Genomic DNA, 11,296 nt, shown 5'->3' with positions numbered 1-11,296 from the left:
TTGAGTTAAAGCAGACCATACTGCAAAATTAATGTTTACTAGCATTAAGAAGAGGGAAAGTACTTTATTTTTATAATTTTTTTAGATAAATACATGACTACAAACATTTTTCATGTTCTGTTTCATAGTGACACCGATTGAACCTAATACAGAGATTAAATGAGTAGGAAATGTAGCAAGAATATTAATAAAATGGACGTTTGTCTGTGATCACCTCCTAACTTCTTGTACTGCGGCCACTTCTGGCCTATTGTACCAGCCCTAGATGATAGGTGAGGGTGATTGTGGAGTAATTGGTGGAATGAAGATTGGCAGGGGAAACTGAAGTACTCGGAGAAAACCTGCCCCAGCACCTCTTTGTCCACCACAAATCCCACTTGACCAGACCCCGGGATCGAACCCGGCCACCGTGGTGGAAAGCCAGCGACTAACTGCTTGAGCTATGGTGTGGCCACCTCGTAACTTGCTGATGCTTGTTATTTCCACAGTAAACTGATATATTGTCACTCACTCACCTCTATCTTTAATGCAATTTAAAACTGTTCACAGTCACTCTTTAATTTAAAGTTACACAAGGATGTACACTCAACTAGTGAGAACATATATCGTATGGCGATAGCATCTGTCCTAGCATTTCCATGGTAGTAACTCTTCTGGATTCCAAACATGTGACATTATGTAGGGGGCACAAACATGAACACCACAAAAGGAAAGTAATGCGGAACAGATTGTTTTGTTCTGAAACTCATTTCTCTTCATAGGCATGTTGGGCTATTTTGGATTTTTATAGAAGACCCTCTTCGAGATTGTGCCTATGTTCATAGAGCCGCATGGCTACTGGTCTGGCCTTTTTGCCAATGTGGCTTATGCCACATTCACAGCAAATGTTGTAGATGCACTGTGCCATCTGTTGCAGATCTCTTTCTGCCTTGATTTTCATGAGTGCAGTCCTAAGAGAGTATTTAGTTTTGAAGATCATCCTAATGTCATAGCATTTCCTTATACATTTGAACTTTTCTGAAACACCCTTCACTAATGGGATATATAGAGAGCCCAAAGGTTTTACCTGTTTATTTGGACCTCTGCTACTACATGAGTCAATGAAATCTCAGGAACAACCAGTGAGCTGAAAATCACGTCTAAGGCTAATAATTTCATTACACAGATCTTGTCATACTTGGCATATAGTGGAAGCACTATTATGAATACTGAATTGAACCTATTCTCACGTGTGGCAGTTGGTTAGATTTCAAGTTCTGATATTGCTGCAGTGTGGGAGGGTTTCCTGTGAACTTTGGTGGCCAGTGTCATTCCTTTCCTGAGGACCAGAACTTCAAGAAAAGGAATAACACTGATTCTGTCTCCGTAATGAACTGGATGGAAGGCTTTAAACTGTTTATGTGGCTGATGAAATTATGTAACTCTTCTGGGCCATGAGTCTTGACCACAAATGTGTCGTCAAAATACTGGAGTCACAGCAATGGTTTGTATTGTGCTGAATCGAGCCAGTTTCTCAAAATGCTCCAAGAAGGTGCTAACAGTGGGTGTTAGAGAGCTTCCCATAGTCATACCATGCTCGGGTGCTTAGTGTAAGCCAGTTTTTCTTTCCAATGGTGAGGGGGTAGCCAGAAAGTGTTCCCACATACTTATTATTGAGATAATTTTTATTACATGTCAGAATATTCATGATGGAAGAACAATTTTTTTTAAATACTCATATTTTTTGTGTTAATATTTGGTGTACGGCCGCCGCCTTTTCTTTCAATTTTAATTTCTCGGGCTGCGGAATGGGGTGNCCCCCCCCCCCCACACTCACAAACTCAACCGCTGTGAACGACGAACTGGCGACGCCAGCTGTAATATTATTTCTTACCAAAAGAAGATGGCAGTGTAGTCAACGTGTACAGACAAGCTTGCAGCAAGTTACGTGTAGATAGAAGTAAAATGAGTCTGTGCTTGGAAATGACGAAGCGTCAGTGTTGCGGACCTTGCGGATGCTGAGGACGAAAGCAATAATGTGAAATAGTGTAAAGAATTTTGATGTGTGAAGGAAATATGTGTGATGTGTTAATGGTTACATTAAGATGTATGCCTTGAGCTGGTGATTATGTTAATTATGGAAGTAGAGGTAAGTTAGAAACTTGTTCACAAGCAAAAATTGGTTCCTTTGGTTAAAATAGTAGTTATTGTGTAAGGATAATGTGTATGAATAAGTTCCTGCTCGTATTTTTGAACTGTATTCTGTGTATGGAGGTTAGGCTCAGCCTCATAGTTTTATTCGCTGGGTTGCCTGCATTAGAATATGCTATAATTATTATCACTGTTAGGTCTCTGTTATTGAAATCTGTAATCAGTGTAGGCTCGGCTTCTTTGTGCATCATCGTTATTCCCAGAATAGGTTATGTTAATAAAGTTAGGCCTGTATGACATAAGGGTGGGTAATATCAGTTATAGTTACTATCGTTCCCAGGGAAATGTTAAGGGTTGAGAAAAGCACAACTGCATTGATTATTGTCTGTCGAAAACGTCTGTGAGGGTACGTCAGAACTTGAATTGCCAACCTTGCGGAAGAAAACCCAAGTATGTTGAATGAGATCTCCAGTATAGTTTTTTTGGTTTAGTAACTTTCTGATGTCGTTCTTTGAATGCTGTGAGTAAAATGAACGCGTTTCAGGCAGGTGATGGCACTTATGTCTCTGTCTGCCTTGCTTTCTTCAACTTGAGGATGAAATTTGATAAGGACATTATGTCACTGAAGGCTACACCAAACTCATACTTTTTAATTTCCTACAGTTAGTAGTACCAGCATGACATACATGAAATTGTGAGATCCGGGTGACAGTAGCACCATCTAGTATAGCTTCCTGAAATTGTATAAGGTTAACATCTATGAAAAATATGCAACTTTTGTTAAGGTATTTTTTTTCCTTGTAGGATTTAATATTGTTATAGTAATAACTATGAAAGGACATAATTCTCTGTAGTCTGGTAAAAAGAAGCTTGCCACTTGTGTCTTTCTGGCTACTTTGATGCGCTACTTTTCAACCCTAAAGATGGAAGCAGTATGTTCTCTGGAACGCGGATGATCGTCTGCAGACTACATGGCATTACAGCTCAGGAGATAATAGTCCCTGCCCCCCCCTTCTTTTTGAAAACTGCAAGGAAACAAAATGACAGCTGCATGGAATTCACGTTTAAATTTTGTTTTAAGAGCAATTGCTAGTGAACCATGGAATAATGGATAGAAACATTAGTGTTAGAAGTGGAAACTGTGATAAATAAACTTGACATAACTGAGCAACAACATTATAGACATATGGTCACAAAGACAATAAAAAGATTAACTAAGAGGTTAATATAAACAGGATAAGAAATAAAACAGAAGAAACTAATAAGAAATAAATTTTTAGAAAATGAACTTACCATAACAAAAGCAGATAAAGGAAAGACTGTAATTATACTTTCAACAGAAATCTGCACACAAAAAGTGAACAACTTCATACAAGAGAATCAGTTCACATTACTCAGTAACAGTCCCACTCAAAACTATCAAAAAACTATAAAACAAACAGTAGTACAATGTATAAATATTATAAAAAAAGAAAACAAATGGAAATATATAAACATGAACCCCCCCCCAGTCCCAAATCTCCATGCCACAATGAAACTGTACAAACAGAATACACCTCTTTGACCAATAATTAATTGGAGGAATGTGCCTGCATATGAACTAGTAAATTATCTAACACGAGCATTACACAGTTGTTTACAAACAAACAAACTCCGTGATTTTAGTCCACAAGCGAACTATACTGACCGAGCGACTGCCACTTGTCAGCGAAGTTCAGTGCCGACTTTTGCGGATAGAGGGTGTCACATGGTCAGTGCAGTGAATCCCCACGGCTGTCAATTTCGGTTTCTATCCAAAACATACAACATTCAAAACTCTGTACATTTAACTACAGACTTACAATCCATATAAATTACTGAAGATGGGAGAATGTGTTCATCCAACATTGGTAATATGTATACTTACTTACTTACTTACTTACTAAGCAGCCTCCGTAGTCTAGAGGTAACGTTTCCACCTCATGACTTGTAGTACGCGGGTTCAAATACCTGGCGGAGGTCGTGGAATTTTTAAGGGCGGAAAAATTCAGGGAACAAGTCCTCCAGGAGGGACTTTAAGCCATGGGTCCCATGTCGTAGCTTTACGGCACGTAAAAGAACCTCATATCTCCAAAGGAGGTCACTGAGCCAAATTAACGGACGTTTCCTGCCCAATAGCAGTCTCTAATACCTCTGGTAGATGGGGGAAGCATTAGAGATACCTCTCAGCTAGTAGAGCTGGTCTCACTGGCTGTGCGGGACTGATGGTAAGCACCAGTACCAGTAGGATATAGAGACTGGTAGAAATCATAGAGGGAAGCACAATGGACCAATACAGGTCTCAGTGCATGGGGAAACTCACCCTCTCCAATAACTAACTAACTAACTACTTACTTACTCATGGAACTGAGCCCTTCTGGAGGAGCCGCCAAATCTGCAGCTACTCAAGAATTTCCCAGCATTTTATGGAACCTGAAGGTTCATCACTGTGTTCACAAGAGCCCTCCACTGGTCCCTATCCTGAGCCAGATCTATCCAATCCATACCATCCCATCATATCTCTCTAAGATCCATTCTAACATTGTCCACCCACCTACGCCTCGGTCTTCCCAGTGGTCTCTTTCCTTCTGGCTTTCCCACCAGTATCCTATATGCATTCCTCGTCTCCGTCATTCGTGCTACATGACCTGCCCACCTCATCCTCCTTGACTTGATCATTCTAATTATACCTGGACAGGAGTACAAGTTATGAAGCCCCTCATTATCCAGTTTTCTCCAACCTCCTGTCACTTCATCTCTCTTTGGTCCAAATATTCTCAAACACCCTCAGTTGATGTTACTCCCTTAATGTCAGAGACCAAGTTTCACACCCATACTGAACCACCACAGGCAAAATTATAGTTTTGTATATTCTAATTTTTATGTTTTTGGACAACAGACGAGAAGACAAAAGGTCCTGGACTGAATGGTAGCAAGTATTACCCGAGTTCAGTCTCCTCTTAATTTCCTCCTGAATCAGGTTTCAATCTGTTATCGTTGTTCCCAAATATCTGAACACTGCCACATTTTAAAAACATCTATTTCCTATCTTTATGTCATGATTTTGCCCTGCAATTTGGTGATGAGATAGCAACATATACTTAGTTTTGTCTGTGTTTACTTCTAAACCAACCTCTTTACTTGCGTCAATTAAAGTTTATGTTTTTTTTATGGTATCTACATTATCACCCAGTAGATTCACGTCATCTGCAAATGGCAACAGCTGACGTGTCCCGTTTAATTTCAGTCCAACCCGGTTTCTCTGGACCTTCTTAATGGCATATTCTAAAGCAAAGTTGAAAAGGAGTGGTGATAAAGCATCTCCTTGTTTTAGACCATTCTGGGTAGGAAGTTTATCAGACAAATGTTTACCTACATGGACTTCACTATACATTTCATTTAAACACATTTTAATCAACCTAACTACTGTAGTTTCATGGGTATCCCAAACTCTATCAGAATATTATACAATACTTCCCTCCTAACTGAATCATAGGCTTTCTTCGAAGTCTATGAATAGCTGATGTATTGTCTCATCGTACTCCCATGTTTTCTCCAATATATGACAAATGCAAAAGATCTGCTCTGTAGTTGATCTGCTGTGTCGAAACCCACGCTGATGATCCCCAGTAATTTCATCTATATATGGACTTAACCTTGAAAGAAGAATATTGGACAAAATTTTATATGAAGTTGATAGCAGTGATATCCCCCGATAATTACTACAGTCAGTTTTATCACCCTTCTTGTGAACTGGTATAATAATAGACTCCTTCCATTGATCAGGCAATGTTTCCTTATGCCAAATAGAAGTAATTAGATTGTGGATCTTAGAACGTAATATTTTGTCTCCTGCTTGAATAAGTTCTGCTGGAATTTGATCACTATCTGTCGATTTATACCATTTCAATTTTGAAATAGCACTTTCAACCTCACAAGGGCTAGAATCAGGTACTAATGGCTCAGCTGCGTGGATTTCTGTCTGCCTAACATCACTGATCCTATAAGTTGTCCATTAACTATAATATTATGGTCATAGACATGCTGATTCAGTCTGGATAATATGATCCTCTCGAAGAGTTTTGAAATGGAAGTTAAAAGGAAAACTGGTCTATAGCTAATAGGATCATTTTTACGACCACCCTTAAACAAAGGCTTAATCTCAGCATATTTTAGCCTATCAGGAAAAATACCAGAAGATAACATTTTATTGCTAATATAAGTTAGTGAAGAAATAATAAACGGAGAACTAATTTTTAGAACTTAAACTGTTTCATACTAGATTCAAAGAATACATACAGGCAATCAGGAATAATAATGGTAACTCAGGATATTCGAATCATGTATTAAATACAGGGCATGCATATGGGAGTGCAACTGACACAATGACAGTCCTAAAAATAAAGAAAAAAAGGATAACATCTAAACACACTAGAAAAATATCACGTGCATAAAGTGAGTAAAAACAGATTGCACATGAATTACACATGTATTGACATCTATAGCCCAGTATTTGAAGTATTACAAGAATTAAACACCAGATAGCAGCACATACACATTATGAAAGATAGAATCAATCCAGCTCAGCAACAATTTGTAAAAAGGACACACAGCACAGCACAACAGGAAGAACAGACCGTCACTTGGTGCACTTGGCATAAGTATACAAACAAGTAATCATACAATACATTAACACACATCATATACATAAATTGTAACAGAAGGTATTTATACATGTTTTTTTATTGCTAGTGGGGTGGGACCAAGTCCCTTGTACTGCGGCCACTTCTGGCCTATTGTACCAGCCCCAGATGATAGGCGAAGGTGATTGTGGAGCAGTTGGTGGAATGAAGATTGGCAGGGTAAACTGAAGTACTCAGAGAAAACCTGCCCCAGCGCCACTTTGTCCACCACAAATCCCACTTACCAGACCCGGGATCAAACCCGGGCTGCTGTGGTGGGACTAACCGCTTGAGTTATGGCACGTCCTTATTTATACATGTTACAGACACACATGTGCATAGAGGGGACCATAAATTTAAACAATTGCGAGTATAATTGAATCCACGATAATAGAAGCACAGCAGTTTCTTGCACCATAATTTTAAATGCCTGACGATGACTGTATTGGTAGAAACATGTAGTGAACAACTTTTAAAAAGTTATATGATGTGCAAAACTTTTAAAGCGAATAACGTTTAATAAGTTTTATAGAAGTGTTGCATGTGAAATGGTGGAACCCGTAACATTTGATATTAGATATGTGAAATTTGATATGGAAGTGAATCATACACATGCATACAAATTTTTTCGTAAATACTGATTCCAAGTCAGTTAATCACACGCCAATGGTGTGAAGCTAGAATGTATATGCTACAAATTTAGCATGATGAAGTATGAACATTATATAAAGTTGTAGGCCTATTTAATATTGTTAACTATGTGTAGTTCATGAAGTCTCCTTGTAACAACCAGGAGCATTCAGAATGCAAAAATATAAAGAATGCACATTGAAACTCATTGTGTATTCTGGTATGGATTACATATTTCCCATCATATTTGGGTTATACAATTTTCAGTTATGATCCTTTGAATTCTGGAATATCAGTATGATACAGTTGACCCTTTCCTAGAAGATGAATCTCCAATTTCATGAATAGAATGTAAGCCATGTAGGGATTACAGCAATATTTTTATTAATATAGACAGTGCATTGAGGGACATAACATTGCATCTTGAGGTAGAAAATTCCATCAAATGGTATGCCAAACATGATTTGTCTTGAAGATTACAGTCTTCTGGTTGTAATACTGTGTAGTTCAGAGGGAGCCAAACATTTCATAGGAACAAACTGGTTCCATAGGTGCCACCATAGGTTCATAAAAATTTGTTTGTGTCTTTTTTTTTGTCTTCATACTCAGTGTTCTTATTGTGCTGCATATGTGATTAAAACTATTCATTTTTAATTCTTAATCTCTGTTATTTGTTACTGTTGTAGATCCTAAGTACATGGGAGAGTCAGTAAATAGGTCACAGATGGATATAAAACATAAAACATAATATTTGAACCTGGAAAAAACATTTATTGCTTGACATATCTTCCATCAACATTGATACATGTCCCATTGCTTTACCAGTGTGCCGAAACCTCCAGCATAGCATTCTCTTGACTGTTGCCTCAGCCACTTCGCACCTCCATTTCAACCTCTTCATCATAAGCGAAATGTTTGCCACCAAGGTTGTGAACCACTTCATGGGACAAACACTTCCCACCATAAGCTGGAAACAATTCTTTATGAATATCCTTTGCATTGAGTCCTTTTGTCCACAAAAAACCCACAACAGAACGCTCCTCTTTGTTTGTACATTCCTCGAGCATGGTCCCCATTTTGACTACTAAAACCAGCTTCTGAACATGTGGATGCATGTCTGCTACCTAGACTGTCATTGAGCTGGGCTGTGCTGATACTTAATGATACACATAGAAAACCAGTTATGTCCATTACAGCCATTTTACTTTGTCTGTGACCTATTCACTGACTCTCCCACATAATTAAAATTGTTTACTTGTTATATGATTAGTGTATTAAACTGATCAAACAAGATCTTATGAAGATAACATAACCTGTCTTTTATAGTGGTATATAATGGTTAGATTGCCATTACCCCATTTCTAGAGCCTTATTGTGAAGGTGAAGTTGGAATGAAGACACTTAACTCTTTTCCCCATTCCCTTTAAAATACTAATGCATAGTACTGTCTGTCAAGAGATTATGACATTTTACTACATTAAAAATGGCCAAGGCTACTTTCGTTGTATTACATTAGGAGGAGTAGAGGGCAAAATCTGTACATTTATTGGGTAATATATTGGAATACTTACTATCTAGATACCGACATTAGAGAGCATTTGGTGGAGAACTTCAGAATGTACTAAGTGCATATTGAGTTAGGATTTATTAAAATGATGGCAGGTGCAGAAATCCAGTCATGAGTAAACGTCGACGCACATCGTCAGTTGCAAGTCGCGGCCAGGATGAAGAGTCTGGTGAAACAGATGCTGCACCAGAACCTGCCCGAAAGAAAAAGAAGTTGGACCCAGTGAGTAGTAAAATTTTACATCAAGTTTTTTTTTTGCCAGAAGTGTTTATTTATCAGGAAGATGCTTTGAAACATGGAAAGGTGTGACATAAAGTAATTGAATCAGTTGGCTGGAAAAGGAAACATGTTGCCTTTCAGCCATTGGACATGCTCTTGCTCCCATTTGGAGCATAGGGCATCCATGAAATGCTCATTTCACTGCAGTTTCTTAATCTTAGACAGTCAGTAGATTCCTTTGATGGGGATCAGCCCATCACAAGGCTGCTACCTACACAAGCCAACACAAACACAGAATAATCGCAGACACACATCCATGCCTCAAGTGAGATTCAAACCCACGATCCAATGTTTGAGTGAGTGATGACATTTGTGATCAGCTGGGAACAGTCTAGAGGCTTCTTACAATAAATGGCAGTTTAACTCGTGCATGTTTGGGCAGTAACATCGTTGGTGTTCTGCATTCTGTTAATAAAGCAATGTTGTGTCCAAAGAATGATGATGTTGTGTAACCGCACCATGCAGGAACCTCAGCAATGTTTTTCGTTTACATTCTTAATTACAATGTACTACACGTAAACAAACTGTGTTACTGTTAACACAAGATGATACAGAATTGACCCCAGCACCAGCAGGCGCCAAGGACGACATATGGTCTTTCTGAGGGACAAGCGAGCTGCAGGTCACTTGAAAACTCAGAACGGAGCAGGAAGTATCCTGCTGCGTTTTCTGGGAGTTTCAGTGCTTAACTTCGACAGTACGAGTCTTTGAAAATTTGAGGCTTGACAGATACGAGTCGCAATAATTTTCGGAGAGGCGTACCGAGCGATTGTTAGCGTACCTTCATTTATTTGAGAGCTGTCAGAAGGACCGTCTTCTACTTAGGTACATTTTTTACATGGATTTTGTTAGGGATTGGCTGAATGTAAATGAGAGAAACACCCAAATTTTAGGTTCAGCCAATCAGCAAAATTTCAGAGGAGAGGAAACCAGGTGTTCCCGGAACCATCAGGACTTCTGCCTCTCCAGAGCAGTCAATCATCAAAAGTTTTTTTTTAATGTATTATTGCTCAGTGATGGTAAGCGGAAATAGCATAGGTTGGAAGGTTTCATAAGCCTGATCGCAGCTCATATGGCAGTTACTTTTCATACACCTCCACTGTTGCTTCTGTTGCTGCCAGAAAGATATTTAAATTGTGAATTTGCAGGTTTGTCTTACATTCCTGTTCTCAAGCACAGATTAGTTTGGGGGTTTCTTGCTAATAATATCCATACTTTAAGGTATGGTAGCAGTAAATCAGTATATCTCTTATTTTGGTCAGTTGATTTGGAAGATTAAACATGTGGCATATCAAGCAAGCTTGGTCAGATGGTAACATTTCTGACTTGAATGGGGGGGGGTTGCCTGGTTCAGACCTCTGCAGAGACAATGACCATCCTGACTGAAGGTTTTTGTGAGCTTTCTCATACCTTCGAGGTAAATACCAGATAGTACTTTGAAGTAGGCAACTAGTATTACCTTCCACATTCAAGCCAGTCTTATTATATTAATCCTATCATTTAGTGCAATAGTAATCTGAGCTGTTTACTGTTGATAGATGAATGAATGAATGTATAAGGGGTGGGCCTTGTTGGCCCTTGCACCGCGATCACAGTGATCTGTTGTGCCTCCCCTTCCTATTATCCCCTCAACAATCCTACACTTCGAATGAAGCACAGGATCTTATACGTGGGAATGTCGAAATAGTCACTTGGTTCCATAAAATATTGGCCCAAGTGGCGCAATCTTAAACAAGCTAAGGCCTCACATTCGCACAGGATATGTGTGGCTGATTTATTTAAACCGTCTTGTAGTGCATACACTCATTTATCTCCTTCTCTCCCTCGCACTACATGTTTCGGCATAATAATGCCATCTTCAGGTGCTTACTTATCCACGCCAAACTAGTTCATTGCATGCCTTGTTCTCATATTAAAATAACTAAAATATGTATCTATCATATACATTGTCAAACGTTAAAAATATTAAAATTGTTCAGGATACCACATC

General features: G+C 38.8%; 1 protein-coding gene across 6 annotated transcripts in view; it reads left to right on the top strand.

Annotated features, from left to right (window-relative positions):
• Positions 1-1,939: 1,939 nt before the first annotated feature.
• Positions 1,940-11,296, top strand: part of LOC111872696 (protein polybromo-1) — a 91,133-nt gene continuing 81,776 nt past the window's right edge. For 4 of the 6 annotated variants that reach the window (XM_033754796.1, XM_023866829.2, XM_023866832.2 and 1 more), the window contains exons 1-2: positions 1,941-2,128; positions 9,123-9,249. In XM_033754796.1, coding sequence (XP_033610687.1) covers positions 9,139-9,249 — 111 coding nt within the window. In that variant the 5' untranslated portion in view covers positions 1,941-2,128; positions 9,123-9,138. Of the gene's footprint in view, positions 2,129-9,122; positions 9,250-11,296 lie in introns of all 6 variants that reach the window. The other 2 variants (XM_023866831.2, XM_023866830.2) reach the window with 1 other exon arrangement.

This window comes from Cryptotermes secundus, unplaced genomic scaffold (genome assembly GCF_002891405.2).
Source record: "Cryptotermes secundus unplaced genomic scaffold, Csec_1.0 scaffold374, whole genome shotgun sequence".
Lineage (NCBI taxonomy): Eukaryota > Metazoa > Arthropoda > Insecta > Blattodea > Kalotermitidae > Cryptotermes > Cryptotermes secundus.
Note: the sequence above shows the minus strand (reverse complement) of the source record. Positions and strands in the feature narration are given on the sequence as shown.